General features: G+C 42.6%; 1 protein-coding gene across 1 annotated transcript in view; it reads left to right on the plus strand.

Moving 5' to 3' along the window:
• Positions 1–23,131: 23,131 nt before the first annotated feature.
• LOC128405979 (craniofacial development protein 2-like) overlaps positions 23,132–25,489 on the plus strand; it is a 50,451-nt gene continuing 48,093 nt past the window's right edge. The window contains exon 1 of the mRNA XM_053373034.1: positions 23,132–24,852. Coding sequence (XP_053229009.1) covers positions 23,306–24,852 — 1,547 coding nt within the window. The 5' untranslated portion in view covers positions 23,132–23,305. The remainder of the gene's footprint in view (positions 24,853–25,489) is intronic.

Here is a 25,489-nt window from a genome sequence, read left to right on the forward strand (position 1 = left end):
AAATTGGGGTTGCTCGTGCGTAAGCTGCCGCCACTCTTGGCAAGGTTGCCTGGTTAAAACTTTCCCTGGCTGGACAGCCCTCACTCCATGGCTGTCTCAGTCACTGGCAGAATCCGTCAGTGGGCGTTTCCTGAACTTCTTCCAGCATAAAAGTTCCTTGACGGATAGTCTCCGCCTAGCCTCCCTGTGCGGAAGTCTTCTGCGCAGGGTGGGTGTGGGCAGCGGAGGACCCGTGCTCTCTCCGCTGGTCTCTGGCGAAGAGTCCTGGAGCCATCTCTCCGAAGCCCTCCTCTGCCCCCCTTTCTCCCTGGTGTCAGGCTGATTTCCTTCCCCGGCCGATGAGTCCCCTCTCTCCCTGCTGGGCCCTTCTCCGGCATCGCTTGGGAGCCTTGCCTCCACTCCTGGCTCTGATGGCAGTTCCCTGACAACAACCTTTAAAGGAAGTCTGTAATGAAATACTGGAAGGGAAAAGGGCACCGGAGTCGTGGAAGGACGCGTATATCACACTTATACCGAAAACAGAGATTGAAAAGACGCAGCTCAAGAACTACCGCCCCATATCATTGCTTAATGTGGATTACAAAATTTTTGCAGACATTTTGGCAAAAAGATTAAAAAAAGTATTAGTGGAAGAGATTCATAAAGATGAAGCAGGCTTTCTCCCGGGTAGACACTTGTCTGACAATACGAGAAACATAATTAATATTTTAGAAAAATTGCAAGTGAATATAAATACCAAGGCAGTTATGATATTTGTGGACGCGGAGAAAGCTTTTGACAATATTTCCTGGAGTTTTATGAAGAAGAACCTACAGGGGATGCGGGTTGGTCAAGGTTTTGGAAATGGTATAAGTGCAATATATTCTGAACAAAAGGCTAAACTAATTGTTAATAATGTGGTGACGGAGGAATTTAAGATAGAGAAAGGGACACGACAAGGTTGCTCAATTTCTCCGTTGCTTTTTATATCGGTCCTGGAGGTCCTTTTAAATATGATTAGAAGGGACCAATTGGTTAAAGGCATACAAGTCGGAGCTAAACAGTACAAATTGAGAGCATTTGCAGATGACTTAGTATTGACATTACAGGAGCCAGAATCTAGTACTAAAAGAGTATTGGAACTGATTCAAGAATTTGGTCAGGTTGCAGGATTTAAGTTGAATAAGTTAAAAACCAAGGTTTTAGAGAAAAATCTAACAGTGATTGAGAGAGAGAGGTTTCAGAAGGAGACAGGTTTAACATTGGTTAACAAAGTGAAATACCTGGGGGTTAATATGACAGCTAAGAATGTGAATCTATTTAAAGATAACTATGAGAAATGCTGGGTTGAAGTGAAAAAAGATTTAGAAATATGGTCAAATTTGAAGCTTTCACTGCTAGGCCGTATAGCTGTGATAAAAATGAATGTATTGCCAAGAATGTTGTTTTTGTTTCAAACACTGCAAATTTTGGATAAAATGGACTGTTTCAAGAAGTGGCAGAGAGATATTTCTAGATTTGTCTGGCAGGGCAAGAAGCCTAGAATAAAATTTAAAATACTAACGGATGCAAAAGAAAGAGGTGGATTTGCCCTGCCAGACCTTAAACTTTACTATGAGTCGGCCGCATTTTGCTGGCTGAGAGATTGGCTGCTTCTTGAAAACACAGACATTTTGGATTTAGAAGGTTTTAACAATGTATTTGGGTGGCATGCATATCTGTGGTATGATAAGGTCAAAGCACATAAAGCATTTAAAAACCATATTGTCAGGAAAGCATTGTTTAATGTCTGGATAAGATATAAGGATTTACTTGAAAATAAAACCCCAAGGTGGTTGTCACCGATGGAAGCGAAGGCTCAGAAAAAGCTCAATACGGAGGCCAAATGGCCGAAATATTGGGAAATTCTGGAACAAGAGGGAGATAAATTGAAATTGCAGAGCTTTGAAAAACTAAAAAATAAAGTGCGAGATTGGCTTCACTATTATCAAATAATGGAGGCATACAATGCGGATAAGAAAATTGGCTTCCAGGTGGAAAAATCAAAATTGGAAACAGAACTGTTAGATCCCAAAACTAAGACTTTGTCAAGAATGTATAACTTGCTGTTGAAATGGAATACTCAGGATGAAACGGTGAAATCTGCTATGATTAAATGGGCACAAGATGTTGGACATAACATAATGATGGCTGACTGGGAACAGTTATGGACCACAGGTATGAAGTTCACGGCATGTAATGCCTTAAGAGAAAATATTATGAAAATGATATACAGGTGGTACATGACACCAGTCAAGCTTGCAAAAATCTACATTTGCCCGATAATAAGTGTTGGAAATGTAAAGAAACTGAAGGTACATTCTTTCACCTTTGGTGGACGTGCCCAAGGATTAAGGCTTTCTGGGAGATGATATATAATGAAATGAAAAAGGTATTTAAATATACCTTCCTGAAGAAACCAGAGGCCTTTCTCCTGGGCATTGTCGGCCAATTGGTGCCAAAGAAGGATAGAACTTTCTTTATGTATGCTACAACAGCAGCGAGAATACTTATTGCAAAGTATTGGAAGACACAAGATCTACCCACACTGGAAGAATGGCAGATGAAGGTGATGGACTATATGGAACTGGCGGAGATGACTGGCAGAATCCGAGACCAGGGAGAAGAGTCGGTGGAAGAAGATTGGAAGAAATTTAAAGACTATTTACCGAAATACTGCAAAATTAATGAATGTTAGAATGATGTTGGAATGAAGTTAAGTGGTTTTAGCAGCAATGTTATTAAGGTCTATGTAAAAATGGATTGTTAATAGATGTGAACTTGAAGTAATAATATACTAAGATAAAGGATTAAGATAAGAATAAAGAGGGAAAGGATTTGCTGAATTAACTAACTGAACTGGAATGCAAAAAAGGGAGGTGTGAGGAGCTCAGGGAAACAAGTGAATGAAAGATAAGATATGGAAAGACTGATTTGTTTTTAATTGTTATTCTATTTTTTCTGTTTTTTGTATTTTCTTTTTTCTTTTTCTTATTTTTCTTGTATTATTGTAATTTTATTTGAAACTTTAATAAATATTATCTTAAAAAAAAAAGAGAGAGACTCCACTCTGGATTTGTGTAAGGTTTACTCATTAGCCTTTTCTTCTCCTGAAGATCTCCCACAGAGTTTTCCTTCTCCTAGATGGGCTACCTTCCCAAACTGACGAGCCCCACCTGCCCACATCAGATTTCAATGTGTAATTCAATTCATGAGGAAATTGGGACAATGTAGGGCAGACTCTCACATTCCTAAGTTGGATTCCACAATTAACAAGGTGTTTTGAGATGGATTTGGGAGTTCCATTGCTTTGGTTTTTCCAGAAAGTTAAATGCATGATTTTGCTGCCCAAGGATTGTGGGACCTGCAGCCCAAACCATCTGGAGGGCACCAGATTGGCGAACACTATTACAGACCATGCTTTCGGTGTCAGCATGTGTTCATTCATAAACCACTTCTTTTCCATTACTGCATCCATCTGCATTGTAAAAATAAATAAATAATCAAGACAAAATATTTATTCACACACACACACACACACACACACATATATATATATATACACACACTCACTTTTTTATTTAAATGCATATTGTTTGCAAAAATGCATTTTGTTACTGATTTTGTGTGCTGGGAACACTACTGCAAAATCTGGAGAAGTGTAAAATCCAGGACATTATAATGATCTGATCTGTACTTTAATCCTGGAGGTAAAAGTTGGATAAATTCATCTTGAAATTAGCAGAAATCATTTTCCCCAAACATCCCTAATGCAAACATTTCCCTATATCTATATAGGAAAGCTATAGGGTGCCCAGATTGCATGAGATTTCCTAGAGCCATTTTTCTGAACACTGAGCTGCCAGCCTAGTTCCTCCTCTAGAACACACAGAGAATGTCAGTAGATTTGGCCTCAAGGTTAGCCCAGTCAGAGTCCGCCCAAGAAGTCAGCTTGACTTCACCCTGAGCTGACAACTTAAGGCAAAAATCTTTGGCATCCTGCAGATACCGCAATACTCTCTTGATGCCATTCCAAGCCTATACACTTGGACTTGAAGTTTCCCTGCTGAGCAGATTGATAGCAAACACTATGTCTGGTCTGCTCCACTGGGACAGATACAACAGACTACCCAGAGCTGACTGAAAGAGTTCAGCATTTTCGAACACAGCGCGTTCTACTTGCTGACTGTCTTTCACGTATCCAGCCTCCATAGGACTTCTGACTCCTGCTGCATTGCCTCATGCCATTTGCTGGCTTCCTCCTGAGGCATCCTTTGAACATCCTCAAAGGTTTCAGGCTCACACCTAGCCACACCAACCCACACACTTGTGGCCTCGAACCTGTCAGGAGGCTTGCCCTTCATAGATCTTGTTGATCTTCTCAGCGTAAACTCTGATTCCCCCTCTGACCCACTAGGGCCAGCAAGACCATCCTCAGTGTCAGAAACTTCCCCCTCTGACCTGCTGCGCCTTTTGAACCTTACAGCTGGACCTGCGGGTGAGGAGGGCTCACTCTTTGTCTCAGACTTGACAGTGGTTTGAGGAGGCGTTCTGGGCCTCCCCCTCTGAGGGATTCTAAGCTGCCCCTGTTATGGACTCTGTTGCCCTGGACTTTGATCCCCAGCAACAGATTCCTCCTCCTCTTCCTCATCTGAGTCAAAGAACTGCTGTAAAAGAACATCTGGGTTGCCATGCAAACGAGTCCATCCAGCTTGTTCACAGAACTCAGCGCTGTTGCTGATTACCAGTCTAGACTGGTTACCACTCGGGTAACCTCCAATGAAAACCTATGCAAACCTCCAAGCTTTAGAACCAGGTTCATACCCCACAAAGATCATCTTCTTGGACCTTGGTTCGCCCTTCCTGCGTAAATCCTTTGGAATGAGGACCCAAGCCTCACAACCAAACACACGTAAGAAATGCCCTTTGGGCTTCTTACCGTGCAGCAGGAAATAGGACGTGTCCCCTACAACAAAGCTATAGGACCTGTTCAAAGTGAAGCTGGCAGCTTTCCAAGCTTCGGCCCAAAAGCGCTGTGGGAGCCCTGCGTCATACAGGATAGCAGAAACAGCTTCCTGTAAAGTGCGATTCTTCCTTTCCGTGACTTCATTTTGTTGCGGACTGTGAGGCGCTGTCAGCCGGTGGCTGATTCCCTTCTGGCGGAAGAAACTCTGCAACACAGAACCAGTGAATTCTGACCCCCTGTCACTCTGAAAGTTTCTCACCTTGGTGGAAAAAGTCACCTCAACTGCTGTGATCCAATCTTTGATCAACCCAGCAGCCTCACCCTTGTGTTTAATCGGAAAAACCCAAGAGGACCTCAAAAAATCATCAACTAGGAGAAGATCGAACTTTGATCCACCCCCTGGGGTGTGTTTGACTGTTCACCTCCCTAAAATCACCTACAAGTCTTTTTTGGTTGGTATCTCCCTCATCTACAAAAAAAACCTGGGGAACCGCCTGCTGCATGGGATTCCCTGATAACCCCCCCCCTTTTAAATTTTTGTCAATGAACTCTTTCAGAGCTTGTGTTTCTGCTTCAGACACAGAATAGAGTTTCCCAGGCAGTAGTTGGGCCCCCAGAATTCAATCTAGCTTGCAATTGTATGTTCTGTGGGGGGGGCAGCTTGTTGGCATCCTTTTCACTAAAAACATCACTGTAGGCTGCGTATGGTGGGGGGAATGGTCAAATCAGTCCTTGTCCCCCCCCCTTCTACTTCAGCTTCTTTTGCCCCCACTTGCCTGCTTCCCCTACCTCCCAAACAATATTGAATACAATGCGAAGAGGCAAAGGTGAGTGACAGTTGACACCAAGCTATCACTGGGTCATGCTTGGCCAGCCAACTCATTCCCAGCACCACTGGGTGTCCCGCCAGCTTAGTCACATGGAAGGACATCGTCTCTGCATGGCGTGATACCTCCATCCTCATGGGCAGGGTCTCATACACCACCTCTCCAGCCACCAGTGGTCACCCATCAATTGTTTTGCCCCTCAGAGGGAAATCCAACAGGTGTAAAGCTAGCTGGTGCTTCTGCGCCAAGTCTATGTCAAAGAAATCTGCTGACACTCCAGAGTCCACTAGAGCTTTAACTTCCAGTTGACGCCCGTTTGGGAGTTGTAGTTTCGCCATCATGGTAATTCCTGGAACTGGAGCATCAGCTTGGGGCTCTTTTACTGCTCCTTCCCCTGGCTGTCGGCCCCCAATTTCAGCCAGGCGCTCTTGTTTCCCTGCTCTTGCTCCTTTGCCACGTTGCTGGCCCCCACCTCTGTGCCAGACAGTGACTCCCAGGCCTTGCGGGGCGGACACTGCCTGGCAAGATGCCCTGGCCTGTTGCACACAAAACGTTTCCTGGTTTCCTTCCATTGCTTCTCTGCCCCGCCTCCAGTGGAAGCAACATTTGAAGCAGATTTGGCGTGCACCACCCTGATCTCCATTGCTTCCTCCTCCTGTCTGGGCCCGCTGCCAGTCTTATGTTCTGGAATGTCTGGAATGCGAGCTTCCTGTGAGCATCGCCTTTGAGCCAGTGCCACTAACTGGACTCATCCACTTCAGCCCCAACTGGGCTAGGCGAGCTGGGTAGCACTTCCAGAGACCACCTTCTGCACAGGAACAGGTCAAAGTGCTGTGGACTCACAGCTTAGAGTTGTGAGCACCGGATTCACTTCCACAAGAAGACAGTCGTCACACAGCAGAGTCTAGCATAGCATATAAACGACTCGGAGAGCAGCTCTGTAGAATATCTTCTTTATTCTATAGCTACAACTATAATACACAACTATATACAGAGCTAAATAGGTCTAAGCATAAATGAATGCTGCACTGCACTGAGTGTCTGCAGCTGCTCTTAGCAGCAACCTTATCTATACACACGATCTCTAACACTCAGTCTCTCTCTCTCTCCGACACTGACTGACTCTTTGATGTTAGGCTGGAGCGGAATAAGTAGAGAGCAGAACACCGCCCCTCCTCTCTGGAAAATCACCAGACTCATCAGCAGATTCTTGGATATGGGAGGGGTGAAATCTCCTCACTTCCAGCCAGTGCTGCCCAGTTACATCCCTCCTCTCTGCCATTTGATTCTCCTGATGTAACCCGATCTGCAGGCAGATCCGGACCAATTCCTCAAAGGAGGCCAGCTCTGGCATTCGTGCAAGCTTGTCCTGCACCTCCCCAGACAACCCTTGCCGGAAAATGGCCTCCACTGGCTCTGAGTCCATTCTCCACTAGAGCTTGTGGACTAGCATGGCAAATTCTGTCCAGAAGCTCTCACCGATCTGTTTCCTTGCTTCAAATGCAGCAGCTGCTGTGAACTAACTTTCATTTGCAACGAACTCAGGAACACAGTGTCCATCATCTCTGTAAATTGCTGGACATTAGAGAAGGCTGCGTGATTGGCCGCCATCAGCGGCACAACCCATTCTTTTGTGCTTCCTTCTAAATGCGCAATTATGAATACCACCTGTTCCTCATCTGATTTAAAATAATTCTTCCGAATCTTTAGAATATACTGCAGTTCAGTTTGGAAGGTCGAGTATTGTTGGCTGCTCCCTGCAAACGTACTGAGATGCATAGTGACTGCTTTACTTGCCTTGTTCGCTTGTTCCACCTGCAGTAGCTTGCGCTGTTCCTTGAGCTTCCCAACCAGCTCGCTGACTTGTGCCTGTAGAAGCAGGTTCTGCTGCCAAACTGCTTCCACTGCTGGCCCGCTGGCTCCCTGTCCCGGGGCTCCTCCAACCGCTCCCTGCGGCTGCTCACCCCTGGCTCCCTGGGTGCCCCTGGCTGCCTCTGGCTTCTGTATGGCTCACCTCCGCCCTGCCGTTGCGAAGAGGGAGAAAAACTCTCCAAATGCTGTAAAGGTGGTGTTCCCCCTTCGCAGTAACACTCCAGCACAATCAGCGTGGTATTTAGTGTTTTTTTAAAAATATATTTATTGAAATTTTCAACTTTAATACATTAAAAAAGAATCAAAAAAGGAAAAACAAAAAGGTTTAAAAACACATAAAGTTCACAATCCTTATTTTTCTATAACATATTTCTCTGACTTCCCCACACCTCCCCTTCTTATATTCCAATTCAAAATGTTAGTTCAGCAAGTTCTTATCCCTAATTTTAACCTTTTTCTATTTAGTTCATTTTAAAAAAGCAATTTTGCCTTATCCAAACTTAAACACAATACTTATGCATCAATACTCGTTCTTAAAACATTTTTCTAACGTCGACCCAATTTCCCTTCCACGAATTCCCCAATTTTCATACAAATAACAAAATAAAATAAAAATAAAACAGATTGTAATTATACACCCTTTGGATTCCCAAACTCCACCCCCCCCCTTTCCCGGTTTCAATCCCCAACAAATGACCATCAGTCTTAGTCTACTATCAGCCTGGAGATCTCACATCCGAGGCTCTTAATTCTCTCTCAATTCCTCTCTGCCGGTTTTTTTTTATAGTCCTTAATATTAAACACCAGATCTCGGAGAAGCTCTGGCCCAACGGGATCCATGTTTCTTCCAGACAGACCTCCATACTTAAAAGTGGAGCCCGAATCATGTTTCTTATTCCTTTCAAGTCCAAATGTCCCCAAAGCTCCAACTTCCACCTTAAGCAAATTTGTAATCCTTGGGTATTCAGATCTCGACATGAGGAGATCTCTCCATTCTTCAATCTCCAATTCAAGCCAGATTTTTGACATCAAGTTCTTATTTTCCTTTGTAGCCATCATGTCAGGCCTCTGGCTCTCCTTTATCATCTGCAAAGTTACAGCTCCTCCTTCCTTTTCCTCAGGAACAACATTTATCTCCTTCTCCACACGCTCAAAGCTCTCAAGTTTCTCTTTTTGTCCAGCTGCATGGGCTTCCTGAGTCAAATCCTTATCAAATTCAGTGATGTTATTTACTGTTAAGTTCAGAGTTGCAACATTTGTAGCCAAAACATCAATTTGGCCTTGTAACTTTCCCAAGAGAACAAAAACTTTGTCCAACCCAGCCTGAATTTTCCCTCCTCCAGCCATTCTTGTATGGTCCCAAATCCCCCTCTAGAGGGATTTTGGTAACTTAATATTCCTTCCAATTCAAATCCAAAAATCAAGTTAGTTTGTAACAATTCTTCCTTGTTTTCAACAAATTGTAACCAAATTGTAACAAATATAGCCAGCAGAAAAAACAGAAACAAAGTTCTCTTTTCCCGTCTTGACAGCTAAATTTGACAGCTGTCAAACTCTTCAATACCTCATCAGCAGGCTCTCTCGCGGAGCACTCCCGGGTCCGGGGGGGTGGCACTTCAGCTCCCAAGATTAGCTCTTTATCCTCCAGTAAGATTACTTATATTGCCAAATCGTGAAATTAATGTCTTTTACCAAGTAAAAAAGAAAGGGTTCTCTCGACCTTAGTTAGCAGGTCCTTGCTTTAAATTATTTACAAGACGGGGAGACAGACTTCCTGTTTGCGCCTTCCCCGATCGTGCCTAATTAAAAATAAAAATAAAAAAATTCTTTCCAATTTCTGTACTACTCACGGGTTGTTGCTTTAAAGTCCAATTGTTCACAAAAAGAAGTCAGCGCTCTCCGACCATGGCAATGCGGCTTCACTCCGCAGGAGAAACAGTCGACTCTCAGCACCGCGCCGCTCACCCCGTCCCCTGCTCCGAAGCCTTTAAAAAGGCTCCTTCACAGGTCGGGGGGGCGCACAAATGGTGCCCGCCGAGTCACCAGGTTCACAGGCTTCACCACCTGTGATTTTTGAGGGTCCCCGCGTCGCCGCAGCGGTCAAGACCAAATCCTGCGGAGCCGATTCCCTCCGGAGCTCGGAGGGAATCCGCCATTAGCCGATGGCGCTAACCTGGAAGTCCGGTGTTTACAGTTTTTATTACATAGATACAAGAACAGCTACAGTTCAGAATTATGCGTCCAAACCCGTTGAGTCAGATTTGGGAAGTGGCTTCCTACAATTCCTGCGCCAACAAAGTAGGCGTGGGAATTGCGCAAGATGTCTTTGATCCTTACGTTTCATTTCCCTCCTTGTCTGTGCTGATTTGAAATCCCCCTCCCTTCCTGAGTCTGAGCTTCCTTCCTGAGCCTCTGCGTGGTTGCCGGGCTCTCCAACAACCCTGAGCCCCTGCTCTCCCTGGCTACTCTCCGCCCTCTCTTCCGCTTCCTCTGTCTCTGGGTGGTTGCAGGGTTCTCCAGCATCTCTGAGCCCCTGTTCTCCCTGACTGCTCTCCGCCCCCTGTTCTGCCTCCTGCACCATCTCTTCTGTCCATTGCTCCTCAGAATCCTCCCTGACAATGAGGGGGAAAGCTGGGAAATAATGGGAGAGGAGGAGGATGTGGTGGAAGAAGCACCAGGGGAGCAACAACGGGAGGACTTGGTGTCTTTAGAAAGCATTCCAGAACACGGCAGGCCTTGAAAGTAGGAGAGCAAAGAGCTCAAAGGCAGAGGGCCCTTTCCAGCACCCATAGCAATGACTCCTGAGGAAGTGGGAGAGACGGAGGGGAGGAGTTTCACTCAGAACAACGCCTTTATTCCCAGAGGCCACATTCCTAAGCCTCTCTCAGATGACCTTGTCTTATCTGTTCCTGGCAACCTGCCATGGGGGTTGGTTCCTCTGCCACCTGACAGTATAACAGTGCCCCCAGCTCCCATAGATGTTCTAGAATGTCATGGTCAATGGTATCAAAGGCCACTGAGAGATCCAGTAGAACTAGGAAGCACCTTCCAGCTTTTTCCCTATCTCACCGGAGATCATCGACCAGCGTCAAGTGCCCAAAACTCTGAACCACACCCTCCAAGTCTGCTTCAGGTTGCATGCTGCACGGATCTGCCTGCACGACGCTGTAGTGAATTACATCCTGAAAAGACTTCGGAGGCAGGGGTATCATGTGGATTTGGAGCACCAGTTCAGAACAGCTGAAGGATTGAGGAAGTCCAACATAGTGGTGAGTAGCGAGACCAAGCATTCCAAAAGGACCGAAAAAAATGTACATTATATTTGAAAGACAACTGTAAGCAATTAACATCATTAGCAGGGTTAGCTGAAGATCTGTTGAAGGAATGGGTTTCTGTGCAGTCAGTTTGAAACTGACCCAAAATCCGCATTTTTCCTTCTCCAAGGGAGCATTTCTAAAATGCATTAACTTGAGCTGTTGAGCAAATGCATAACAGGAACCCAGCTGTATAAATAAAGCGCTCTCCTTTATCAGTCCGTGACAGCAATGTATGGCCTTGACTGTTCCAGTGGAGCAGGGATGGCACGTCTGGGTCTTATCTTACATCCTGACCTCACTCTGACGCACAGACCTGTTGAATGGTCACTTTAAAATGTGAAGGTTCATTATTATTTCACAAGTTGTGTATGTCTTTAAGGGCCAGGGCCAGGGCAAATAACGAGACCCAGTCTTACAGCTGTGAAACATAGCAGGTGCTGCTGAGTTGTGTTAATCAAGCTGTGTCAGCAATTGGGTATAGTATATAAGGAGTAGCACCTAGCTCTCCCATTACCCTGGGGGATGGGTTGGTGGTTGGGTCTGGTTTGTTGTTGATGTATTTAGTGTATAAGGAGTTTTTGTTTTTGTTATTAAAACCTTGTTAAAGTTATTTTTGAGTCCCTTTTTAATGCATGGTCTCCCCAGCAAGCTCTCTGCAGCACTACTAAACTGCAAATAGCCAACATCTTTGGTTCTGGGCCCAGCTGCTGAGTGGATGACTGCATATTTTTGGACTCTGAGAAAGGTTTGAAAACTCCTTCTCCTGTTGGCGTAGTTCTGTGGGTCTGGAAGAGTTCCAGAATGGTTGACCAGGTTCCAGAAGCTGAGAAGGCTCTGGTCTTCCCACAGCTGACAGATGAGAACTATAGTTTATGGTCTTTTCGGGTGGAGGTGCTTTTGACCTCTAGAGAAGTATGGACCTATGTAACTGATGACCCTCCTGACCCTGTAACTAATGCTTGGTCAAAAGGAGATGCAAAAGCCAGGGCGATAATTAATTTGGCAGTCAGAGATCAGCAAGTAGTCTATATAAGGAATAAGAAAACTGCCAAAGAAATGTGGGACAGTCTTGAAGCAGTGCATATTAGAAAAGTGTCAGCGTCTGCATTGACGTTTTTCAAGCAGCTGTACCAGACGAAGTTGCAGCCTGGTGGTGATTTGGCAGCACACTTGAGACGTCTGTGTTGGTTTCCATTTCCCTCACTGAGCAGCTGCTGGTAGTCACAAGACTGTTTTCATTCCACAGTCCAGTTAGTGTTGGATTCCCATGGGAAACGGAGACGGGATGTGACGTTTACTGGTTTCCTGTTTCTTTTGTTCTGTCGTTTCTTTGTCGGAGTTGCTCTCTGCTTCTCACAGAGACAAGATGTATATTTGTATGCTCTCAGCATAGCTTAGAAATAAAGCTTAGCAATGTAGCCATACTTGCTTCACCCTTTCGTTGCGGACTCTGGGTATACTCTGCTGGGCTCAAGCCAAGATGAGCCGTATCAGCTCGGAGGATCGGAGCTGAAATTACTAACAGTCTGGAGGCAATACGCTGCGAATTAATTCAAAGGGACATGGAGATACCTGATATTCAGTATGTTTTTATCATTCTTTGTTCCCTTAATGAGGACTTTGATGGTATAGCTAGCCAGATATCTGCCGTTCCACCAGCACAATTAACTGTGGAAGGGGTAACGGCAAGATTAATGGGCTAGTTGGACAGAAGGGATGCTTGTGCCATAAGCACTCCTATTTCCAGAAAGAATGAGGAATGCCATATGCAAACTTGTGGTGATACGACTGCATTTAAAGCTGCCAAGCGTTGTTGGTTCTGCAATAAGCAAGTACATTTTGCAAAGGACTGCAGATCCAAAAGAAAGCAAAGTACTCCCAAGTCTGTTTCTGTTCGTCAATCACGGTTGTCAGCCCAGCAGCCAACATCGTACTGTAAAGACAGAAACGAGCCGCGAGCTTTTCATGCTCGGACAACAGATCGTAAAAGAATTAAAGGTGCCAAGTGGAATTCTTTTATTGTGGACTCAGGTGCATCCCAGCACATTTGCAACGATCAAAGCTTGTTTATTTCTTTCAAAGAGGAAATTGGTAATGTACATTTAGCCAATTCACAAGTCCCGCAGTCGCTTGGCAGGGGTACTGTTAAACTTGATTCTTTAAACATGACAATAGTGAACTGCATTTACTGCCCATCAGTGGACAATTTATTATCAGTAAGGTGTTTTGCTCGTCAAGGCATAACTGTGCGTTTCTTAAAGTCAATGTGTGAGTTTTTCGATGGGACCAAACGTCTATTGTATGCCCGGGACTCTGATGGTTTATATAGACTGTACTTTCACACCTGCTCCCAATCGCCTATAAATTGCAGAGCAGCACAGTCAAGCCGGGGGTTGAGGAATGTAAGGCCACATCCCGGGTGTGTCCATGAGGCACACCGTCTTCTAGGACATCTGAATTTTGCTGATGTAATTAAGACAAAGAATATTGTTAATGGCCTCAACTTAAAACCATGTAAATTCTTTATGCAATGTCTATCCTGTTGCAAAAATAAGATTAAGGTTGCACGCAAGGGTAGGTGCTCAGATAGGAAAGTAAATGAGCCATTTGAGCACGTACATTGTGATTTAGTTGGGCCACTCCCACCATCATTAGGAGGTTCTAAGTACTGGCTTACCCTGATAGACCAGTATAGTAGATATTGTTGGACTTATGCAATAGCTGAATGCCTTGGTTGAAGGTATGACTATTAAGTGTAAGGCATGCGCAGCAATTAAGGTGAAAATGGCTGCAAAAGGTAAGGTGTCTAGTAGACAAGCTACAGAAACATACCAGGTAATGCATGCTGATCTCGTTGGTCCACTATTGCCCTCTTTGGGTGGAGCCAGGTACTTCATGGTCCTCATTGATTCATTTTCCAGGTATATTTATGTGTTCAATCTCAAGCAGAAATCAGAGGCGTTTCCAAGGTTCAAGGAATTCTGTGCTTGGTTGGAAAATGTGCATGGTAAAAAGGTAAAGTCTCTTTTTACAGATCGAGGGGGAGAATTCACTTCTCAGCAGTTTGAAGCTTTTCTGACTGAGAAAGGAACTCAACACGATTTGTCAAGTCCTCGTTCTCCATGGATGAATGGGCTTTGTGAGAGAGCAAATCAAACATTGCTTCAAGGGTTGAAAACCTTGCTGCATGATGTCAATCTTCCAGAGAGTTATTGGGCAGAATCTCTGAGCTGCTTTGTTTACAGTTATAATCGGAGATTATCATCATCGATTGGTAGTACCCCTTATGAAAAGATGTTTGGCAAGAAACCATACATCAACCACATGAGAATTTTTGGTTCTGACATGTGGGTTCACACACCACAAAGCTCCAAGTTAGGCAAGCGTGGTTTGCTTGGTATCTTTCTAGGGTATCAGAAAGGTTCTTACAGAGTAATGATGACTGACTCTAAGACCATTAGGCTCACTAGAAGTGTTGAGTACAATGGCAAGTGGGGGGAGAATGTGGGAGTTTTCCAGTGTTATCCTGATGACAGTGAAGAGACTGAGGATAAGCAACAGCAACACCCCACACAGCAACAGCCCACACCTACTGATGAAGGTCCTGAGTCTGAATCTGAAACTGACTCAGATGGTTCGGACGATTTCAAGAGTGCTAAGGCCTCTCTGCGACCCTCTGAAGGCTCTGATTGAGAATTGGAGGAACCATTGTTCACTGTAGGCCACTTTTCTCCTAAGAAGGAAGAGGAAAGTGTTGAAGACTTACGGCTAATTCGCAGGTCTGAGAGAGCCACAAAAGGTAGACCTCCAAAGAGATTTGCTGATGAATTTGCTAAGACAGCAAAAGCTGTAACTGCTGTTAATAGCTCCAAGAAGGTATTTGAACCTTCAAGTTTCCAAGAGATTCAAATCCTTTGGATTCAAAGGATGCTGAGCCATGGTTAACTGCCATGAAGGCTGAGCTTGATTCCTTAGAGAGGAACAAAACATGGGAGCTAGTTCCAGTAGTTCCAGGAATGAAACTGCTTGGAAGCAAATGGGTCTTCAAAGCGAAGACAGATCAAAATGGCAAGATAGCCAGACACAAAGCCAGATTAGTAGCCAGAGGTTTTTCACAAGTACTAGGTGAAGACTATCACGAGACCTACTCACCCACCGTGAGGTATGAGAGCATTAGGCTTATGCTCAAGCTTGCTGCAGAAGAGAATCTACACGATTTGCCATGTGAATACAGCATTTTTGTACGGATCTTTAGGTGAATCACTTTATATGCTTCCACCTGATGGCGTACAGGTAAAACAGGGATTGTTTGTTCTCTGAAGAAATCCCTTTATGGTCTCAAACAAAGTGCACGGTGCTGGCACTCTAAACTCACTGAAGTATTGTTTTCTCTGGGTTTTCAGCAAGGTAAAGCTGATCCATGTGTAATTCAATTCAATTCAAAATCCTTTATTAGGCATATCACACCTCACATTAACAAACAAACATCATATACAGACTGTATAAAATATGGGCTCAGCGAACACAATTTATCCCAGTCCTATTCTTAACTCCAAAAAATAAATCAATGTACATAAATAATATAATACAAGACACAGGTACCAGGACAGGATTACCACGAGACCTACTCACCCACCATCAAGTATGAGAGCATTCGGCTAATGCTCAAGATTGCTGCGGAGGAGAAACTGCATGTTTCCCATCATGACATTAATACAGCTTTTTTGTACAGGGTTTTGGGGGAGGAGCTGTTTAAGCTTCCACCTGACGGGATGCAGATACAGAAGGGAATGGTCTGTAAACTGCGGAAATCCTTATATGGTCTCAAGCAGAGTGCCAGGTGTTGGAACACAAAACTCACTGAGACGTTGCTTTCTCTAGGTTTTCACCAGGGCAAAGCTGATCTATGTGTGTTTGTCAAGGAGGAGGGGCAAAACAAACTGTATTGTTTATGTTTTGTTGATGATCTTCTGATGTTTTGGAAGAATCAGGCTTTTTACCAAAGCACCCTAGCTCAGTTGAAGGAGCACTTTGACATGAAGGATCTTGGTGAGGTATCCAACTATCTTTCTCTGCAGGTGGAGAGAGACCAAACAGGTAATTTTCTGGTACACCAAACACAGAACATTGCTGATGTATTAACCAGGTTGAATTTGGTTGATGCAAACCCAGCAGACACACCGATGGTGACAGGTTACCAGGTAGATAGTACTGCTGAAGCGTTTTCTGACACAACTCTGTACAGATGCATTCTAGGCAAGTTGAATTTCATTGCTAGATGTTCGAGACCTGACATAGCTGTAAGCACTAACCTGCTTAGCAGACATGCTAACAATCCTACTGTTCAGGATTGGAAAGCTCTGAAGCGCATAGCCCGCTATTTTAAAGGGACTTTGCACTACAGGCTGAGGTTCACCAGTCAGAAGACTGGAGGTCTTGAAATCTTTGCAGATGCAAGTTTTGGAAGTGACACCACGGATGGTACAAGCACTTCTGGAGTGTGCTATATGTACAACCACTGTCTGTTTGACTGGTTGTGCAAGAAGCAGACGACAGTTAGCCTAAGTTCCTGTGAAGCAGAACTCAATGCTCTGTTATTTTCACTCATGGATTGTGAATGGTTGATGCAACTGTTTCAGGACATCAGAGTTTCTGTGAAATGTCCTGTACAAGTGTATCAAGACAATAGATCCTGTTTGGCTTTGCTGAACTTGGAGAGTTGCAAGCAAAGAACCAAGTACTTGCAGATTAAGCTACATCGTGCAAGAGAGTGTATTCAGAAAGGACTCATTCAGGTGTCCTACATGCCAGGAAATGAAATTCCTGCTGATCTGTTGTCTAAGGTTGTTAACAGAGAACAACTTAAGGTTTACGTACAAAGGTTGCAATTGGGTTGAACCACAGGTACTACAGGTTACACGGAAAGGGGGAGGATGTTAGGATATTTCCGTTCCACCTTAAAAGGGAGCAGGCTTTGTGAGTCACAGAGTCTGCGTATTTCCTGTTCACAGGAAGTTTATGTTTTCTGTTGCTTTCGTTTCTCTCTCTCGGTGCCTGAACACTGAAGCAGGCGGTCATGTTTTTTCTTTGTTCTGACCAACGCTGAATAAACTTAAATAATGCTCTCCTGCGTGCATCTTTCGCTGTGCATTATCTGCTGATAAGAGCGTGCATCAGCTCTGGAATGTGGCAAGCTATTTCTGGAGCTCGTGTCACTAATTGCTGATACTGCGTGCCAACGGGAGATCGATGGCCGTCCGGAGGCGACGGGGGGCCATGATGGACTTTGTCTCCCTGGTAGTATCCCAACAATATATGCTGCATGAATTTTCTCGTTTCTTTGGACTTGCTGTGGACTGACCACGCAAGTGCCTTCTGCTATCCGGAGAGCAGAATAAACTTTTTGAATCAACCTCGGTGTCATTTGACTCCTTCCTCCCTGTTCTGGGAGCAATGCTCACCCTACCATCGGTAAAGTCTAATAAGGCTACATTTCTTGGTGCATTGGCCGGGAAAGCGTTCCCCGAGGACGAGGGATGAAGGTCCGAGGTGCCACCGCAAGTGTACAGCTCGGTTCGGCGTCGGCGGCTCCAAGCGCACACCCTGCCAGTTCGTAGGGGGAGCCGACCACCCCGTCCCTGAGTGGAGACGCTGCAGGCGGCAAGAGAAAGAGAGCGGCCGCACGGGAAAGAGGGTACTCAGGGGAAAGGTAAGCTCCACAGTTTATTTTGTGGGAGCCAGGGGTCTGATCAGCCCCGCCCAGTAGGAGCAGTAGAGTGCCGCTGGTTTTGGTAAAAGGGAATTTTGGGGATGGGGGAGGTGCATGGGGTTTTTTTTTGTTTTTTTTTTTGTATGTGTATGGGGACACTCCAGTGAATGTTTTTTTTAATAGATTTTTTATTAAATTTTTCCATAATATCTCCAATCATACAATTTTCCAAATCACATATTTTGACTTATTGAACCTCCCTCAACTCCTCTGACAATCATCCGTAGTTAAATTTCTATCTTCACATTCCTTAATTATAATATCACCTTTAAGTAAATTTTTTCTGTCCTCATTTACATTCTTGCAATATTCCTTATTTTTTTCACAAAGCTTCTTTAAAACACACTAGCGTTGTTTGTTCCTCACATACAGTCTTCAAATATTCTCTGAATTTTCCCCAGTCCTCTAGGAACTTATGGTCTCTTTGAAGTCTGATTTTTCCAGTTAATTTGTCCAGTTCTGCATAGTCTGTTAGTTTTGTTCTCCATTCTTCCAAAGTTGGTAGTTCTTCTTGTTTCCATTTTTGGGCCATCAATATTCTCGCTGCTGTTATTGCGTACTGAAAGAGTTTACAGTCCCTCTTATTTATTTCATTTTTAGTTATTCCCAGTAAGAAGGTTTCTAGTTTCTTTACAAAGCTATATTTCAGCATTTTCTTTAACTCATTATATATCATTTCCCAGAACCCCTTCACTTTCTTACACTCCCACCACATATGAATAAATGTACCCTCTTTCTCTTTACATTTCCTACATTTGTTACAGGTTTTGTACATTTTTGCCAATTTAACTGGTGTCATATACCATCTGTATACCATTTTCATAACATTTTCTTTTAACGTAGTACATGCTGTAAACTTCAGATTTTCATTCCATATTTTTTGCCAATCTTCCATATCTATACTATACCCTAAATCTCTGGCCCAGTGAATCATTACCGCTTTGACTTCCTCATCCATCGTGTGCCATTCCAGTAAAATTTTATACATTTTTGAGATTATCTTACAATCATTATTAACAATTTCTGTTTGAAATTTCGAATCTTTTTCTTTATACCCTTTTTCTTTCACATCCTTTTTAAACATATCACTTATCTGATAATAGTGCAGCCAGTCAAATACATGTTCTTTTACTTGCTCATATGGTTTCAATCTCCATTTCTCTCCTTCTTTCACCACCAAATCTCCGTAAGTAATCCAATTACTCCTCATGTTAATTTTCTTGACTCCCATAACCTCTAGTGGGGATAGCCAATGTGGAACCCCCATTTCTAATAAATTTTTGTATCTGTCCCATACTTCAATTAACAATTTCCGGAAGATATGGTTTTCAAACTATTTATAACCCTTTTTCTTCTCTTGCCATAGATACGCATGCCACCCAAATCTGTTATCAAATCCTTCTAGATCCAATAGTTTTGTATTTTTAAGTTTTATCCATTCTTTTAACCAGCAAAGACATGATGCCTCATAGTATAACTTCAAGTCTGGCAGGGCAAAGCCTCCTCTTTCTTTTGCATCTGTTAGTAATTTATATTTAATTCTCGGCTTTTTGCCCTGCCAGATATATCTTGAAATCATTCTTTGCCATTCCTTAAAAATCGTTACTCCTTTTAGTATTGGAATCATCTGAAATAAGAATAACATCTTTGGTAGCACGGTCATCTTGATCATTGAAATTCTACCCCAAAAGGATAGTTTTAACCTTCCCCATACCTCCAGATCTTTCTTGATTCCATTCCACACCGGAACATAATTGTTCTGAAACAAGTCGATATTTTTTGGAGTTACCCATATTCCCAAGTATTTAACCTTTTTAACAATTTCAATACCCATTTGTTGTTGCAGCACTTCCATCATTGTTTGATCCATATTTTTAATTATAATTTTAGTTTTTTTTTCCTAGTTAAAATAAAACCTGCCACATCACCAAATTTTTCAATTTCCTCTAACACTTCAGTTGCACTATTCATCAGATCTTCCACCATTATAACCAAATCATCGGCAAAGGCTTTGACTTTATATTCATTTTGGCCTACTGTCACCCCCTTTATCCTTTCATTTTTCCTAATTGAATTCAGAAAGACCTCCAGGACCATTATAAACAATAAAGGTGAGAGCGGACAGCCCTGTCTAGTACCTTTTGATATTTTAATTTCTTCTGTTATCACGTTATTTACTATCAGCTTCGCCCTTTGTTCAGTATATATTGCCTTAATTCCATTAAAGAAATCATTCCCCATCTCCATATATTCTATATTTTTCAACATGAAATCCCATGATACATTGTCAAATGCCTTTTCGGCATCTACAAACATTAACATTGCTCGTCTCTCATTCCTGGCTGTCAGATATTCCAAAATATTTATTATATTCCTCACATTATCTCTCATCTGTCTGCCAGGAAGGAAACCTGCTTGGTCCTCATGAATGATTTCTTGTAAAACCTTTTTTAATCTCTTTGCCATTATTCCTGCAAAGATTTTATAGTCCGTATTTAATAAAGAAATCGGTCTGTAGTTCTTTACTTGTGTTGGATCCGCATCCTCTTTTGGAATAAAAGTTATAAATGCGTCTTTCCAGGTCTCAGGAATCTCTCTCTCTTTTAAGATATTATTCATTACTTCTTTTAATGGTGTCGTCAGGGTTAGTCTCAACTCTTTGTAGTACCTTGCTGTAAAGCCGTCTGGTCCTGGGGCTTTCCCGTTTTTCAGTTCTGTTATTACCTCCTTGATCTCCTCGATGTCAATCGGGGTGTTCAGCCTCTCTGTTGCTTCTGTCGGGATCTTTTGCACCTCTTTCTCTTTTAAATATCTTTCTATTTTCCTCATGTTGTTCTTTTCTTTGTTCCTATACAATTGTCTGTAAAAGTCCAGGAATCCTTTTCTAATAGCTTTAGGGCTGATTATCTCTTCTCCTTCCACTTTAATTTTGTTTATTGTACTTTGTTCTTTCCTTTTCTTGATCTGCCAAGCAAGCCATTTTCCTGATTTGTTTGCAAATTCAAAGTTCTTTTGTCTTAATTTTTTAATGTTCCATTCCACCTCTTTGTTTATTATCATTGCAAATTGGGTTTGGGTAGTTTACCTTCTTTCGTTCCACTGTCTCTCAGTCTATCCATTTCTGTTGAAACTACCCCATTCATATCTCCCATCACAATTATCTTTTGGTCCACATATTCCAACAATTTTTCTTCCAAACTTTTGTAAAAATCAGTTTTATTTCCATTAGGTGCGTAGATCCCGACAATTATTAATTTTTCACCTTGCCAATTAATTTGAACAGCAATAATTCTTCCTTCTTCATCCTTAAAAATTTGCTGGGCTTCAATTTTACTTTTTATATACAGAATCACTCCTCTTTTATTTTCTTTGTCTGAAGATATAAATTCGTTTCCGAGTCTTTTGTTAATCAGAATTTTCCTGTGCCTTTTTGCCACATGTGTCTCCTGCAGACAGATTATATCTAAGTTTTTTTCTTTAGAAATTGTTCCACCTTATTCCGTTTTTTTTGTCGTTCAGTCCATTAATGTTCCAATTCCATATTTTTAACTCCATATTGTTTCCAATTAATAAAAATGTTAATAATTTTTCCTCTAATTTATTTTATTATAATCTTTCCTCTTCTTCCTCTTCTTCCTCTTCTTCTTCTTCTTCTTCTTCGTCAGGCTTTTCTCCAATTTTCATCTTCTCCCCCAAATCCTTCACTCCTTTAACATCCACTCCTCCTGTTGCTCCTTTGACTTCTTCTTCTTCCTCTGTTAGTAATTCTTTATATTTTCTCTGGAATTTGCCTATCTCTTCCGGGCTGGTCAGTCTGTGCCTCTTATTTTTGTAAATAAGAGAGATCCCTTCCGGGAACTCCCATTTGAATTCTATATTGTTCTTTTTGAGAATTTGCACCTGTGGCTTGTAGGGGTCTCTCCGTTTTAACAATCTAATTGGAATATCTTTAAAGATGATTATGTAACTGCCATCTATAGATAATCTTTTTTCTCTATTTTTTTGAAGTACCAAATTTCTCATGTCTCTATCCTTAAAAGTTATAAGACAGTCCCCTGGAAATTTTCTTGCCTTAGTCGTTCTCACTTTCATTCTGAAAGCATTCTGTACTGTACTTGCCACCTCCTCTACTTGTAACTCCAACCATTGTGCCAATTCTGTTACTAATTTTTGTCTGATATTCTCACCTTGGCTTTCTGGTACCCCCCTCAGCCTTAAGTTGACTTCCTGTTGCCAAAGTTCATTCATGGAGATCGCATCCCACATTTCTTCTTGTGATTTATTGGTTTCCAAGAGACCTACCCTGATTTTGTCATCTTCACGTTTCAATTCCTTCATTTCCAATTTCGTCCTTTTCATTCCTTCCTCTAACGCATGAGTTCTTTTGGATACCTCTTTAATTTGCCCTTTCAGTTCATTTACTGTTTCATCTATTTTCTTGTCCATTTTCCCAATCTTTGAATCCACCTGTTCTATTTTTGTTTCCAAATTCTTCTCACTTTGTCTGATCTCTGCGAACATTTTTAATATTTCGGTTCTGAAATCTGATTCTTGCTTAGACCCCTTTCTTTCTGCCAGAGTCCCCCCATCCCCACCTTTCTCTGGTGGATGAGACATTTTGTACAAATATGTTAGTAGTGCACCAATTAAGTATAAAACCTATTTCAATATTAGAATCACCAATCCCAAAAAAATAAAATATAAATCAGTTTTGCAAATATTTTACAAAGCTCAGAGCAAATTCCAATCAATTAAGTTCACTAAAGTTCAGTATATTTGGTTCTGATGTATTTATAATAAATCGTTTTGAATAAAGTTCCAATATCTTCGTCTTGTTGCCACCAATTAGGCTAATCCACCGAATAGGATAATCCAAAAGCCCCAAAAAAAGAAACCAAAATTCAAATTGTAATCCCTCCAGGGGTATCCAAAATTTAAGTTGAAATCAGATGCTTAGATCAATTCTTAAATCTTCATGCCTCCATTTAGGCTATTCCTTATAGGGTCGTTTGTAAAGTATTTTTTTAGAACCACTCTTAGTCTTCTTGCCCTCAATTGGGCTAAATTCCACAGAGATTCAGACCAGCAAAAGGTTCCAAAAGAAATTCAGGCAGACCAGAGTTCATCCCCCCAAAGTAAAAATCCAACCTTCAAAAACGACAGGCCGGCCCAGGGAGTCCAGCAAACACCAGAAAAACAAGTTGTAATTTCTCCCCCATCCACCAGGAGTCCACCATCCGGCAAAAAGAAAAAAAAAAGAAAAAAAAGTCTGCCCAGCTTTTGTTTTAACTTCCCAAAAACAATGGCAATAGTGGCATGTCCATAAAAATTATTTAGAGTTATTTAAGGTTGTCTAACCCCTTCATGGATCACTGCCTTGCCGTGGCGAAGGGGCTTGAAGAACTCAGAGAAGCTATGAACTACGCCGAGCAGGGCACACAAGATGAACAGGTCATAGTGGAGAGTTTTGACCAAACGTGATCCACCTGGAGGAGGAACCGGCAAGCCACTCCAGTATCCTTGCCAAGAAAACTCCATGGACAAAGACAACAGGCATATAAAAGTTATGACGCTGGAAGATGAGCCCCTCAGGTCGGAAGGCGTCCAACATGCTACTGGGGAAGAGCGGAGGGCAAGTACAAGTAGATCCAGAGCTGATGAAGTGGCTGGGCCAAAGCCGAAAGGACGCTCAGTTGCGGATATGCCTGGAAGCGAAAGGAAAGTCCAATGCTGTAAAGAAAAATATTGCATAGGAACCTGGAATGTAAGAACCATGAACCTAGGTAAGTTGGAGGTGGTCAAAAATGAGATGGCAAGAATAAATATTGACATCCTGGGCATCAGTGAACTAAAATGGACGGGAATGGGCGAATTCAGTTCGGATGACCATCACATCTACTACTGTGGGCAAGAAACCCGTAAAAGAAATGGAGTGGCCCTCATAGTCAACAAAAGAGTGGCGAAAGCTGTACTGGGATGCAATCTCAAAAATGATAGAATGATCTCGATACGAATCCAAGGCAGACCTTTTAACATCACAGTAATCCAAGTTTATGCACCAACTACTGGTGCTGAAGAAACTGAAATTGACCAATTCTATGAAGACTTACAACACCTTATAGAAGTGACACCAAAGAAGGATGTTCTTCTCATTATAGGGGATTGGAATGCTAAAGTAGGGAGGCAAGAGATAAAAGGAACAACTAGCAAGTTTGGCCTTGGAGATCAAAACGAAGCAGGGCAAAGGCTAATAGAGTTCTGTCAAGAGAACAAGCTGGTCATCACAAACACGCTTTTCCAACAACACAAGAGACGACTCTACACATGGACATCACCAGATGGGCAGTATCGAAATCAGATTGATTATATTCTCTGCAGCCAAAGATGGAGAAGCTCTATACAGTCAGCAAAAACAAGACCTGGAGCTGACTGTGGCTCAGATCATCAGCTTCTTATAGCAAAATTCAAGCTTAAACTGAAGAAAGTAGGAAAAACCACTGGGCCGGTAAGATACAATCTAAGTCAAATCCCTTATGAATACACAATGGAAGTGACGAACAGGTTTAAGGATTTAGATTTGGTGGACAGAGTGCCTGAAGAACTATGGATGGAGGCTCGTAACATTGTACAGGAGGCAGCAACGAAAACCATCCCAATGAAAAGGAAATGCAAGAAAGCAAAGTGGCTGTCCAACGAGGCCTTACAAATAGCGGAGGAGAGAAGGCAAGCAAAATGCGAGGGAGATAGTGAAAGATACAGGAAATTGAATGCAGATTTCCAAAGAATAGCAAGGAGAGACAAGAAGGCCTTCTTAAACGAGCAATGCAAACAAATAGAGGAAAACAACAGAATGGGAAGAACCAGAGATCTGTTCAAGAAAATTGGAGATATGAAAGGAACATTTCGTACAAAGATTACCATAATAAAGGACAAAAGTGGTACGGACCTAACAGAAGCAGAAGACATCAAGAAGAGGTGGCAAGAATACACAGAGGAATTATACCAGAAAGATATGGATGTCTCGTACACCCCAGGTAGTGTGGTTGCTGACCTTGAGCCAGACATCCTGGAAAGTGAAGTCAAATGGGCCTTAGAAAGCACTGCAAATAACAAGGCCAGTGGAAGTGATGGTATTCCAGCTGAACTATTTAAAATTTTAAAAGATGATGCTGTTAAGGTGCTACACTCAATATGCCAGCAAATTTGGAAAACTCAGCAGTGGCCAGAAGATTGGAGAAGATCAGTCTACATCCCAATCCCAAAGAAGGGCAGTGCCAAAGAATGCTCCAACTACCGCACAATTTCACTCATTTCACACGCTAGCAAGGTTATGCTTAAAATTCTACAAGGAAGGCTCAAACAGTATGTGGATCGAGAACTCCCAGAAGTGCAAGCTGGATTTAGAAGAGGCAGAGGAACCAGAGACCAAATTGCAAACATGCGCTGGATTATGGAGAAAGCTAGAGAGTTCCAGAAAGACATCTACTTCTGCTTCATTGACTATGCAAAAGCCTTTGACTGTGTCAACCACAGCAAACTATGGCAAGTTCTTAAAGAAATGGGAGTGCCTGATCACCTCATCTGTCTCCTGAGAAATCTCTATGTGGGACAAGAAGCTACAGTTAGAACTGGATATGGAACAACTGATTGGTTCAAAATTGGGAAAGGAGTACGACAAGGCTGTATTTTATCTCCCTGCTTATTTAATTTATATGCAGAA

This window comes from Podarcis raffonei, chromosome W (genome assembly GCF_027172205.1).
Source record: "Podarcis raffonei isolate rPodRaf1 chromosome W, rPodRaf1.pri, whole genome shotgun sequence".
NCBI classification, from domain to species: Eukaryota; Metazoa; Chordata; class Lepidosauria; order Squamata; family Lacertidae; genus Podarcis; species Podarcis raffonei.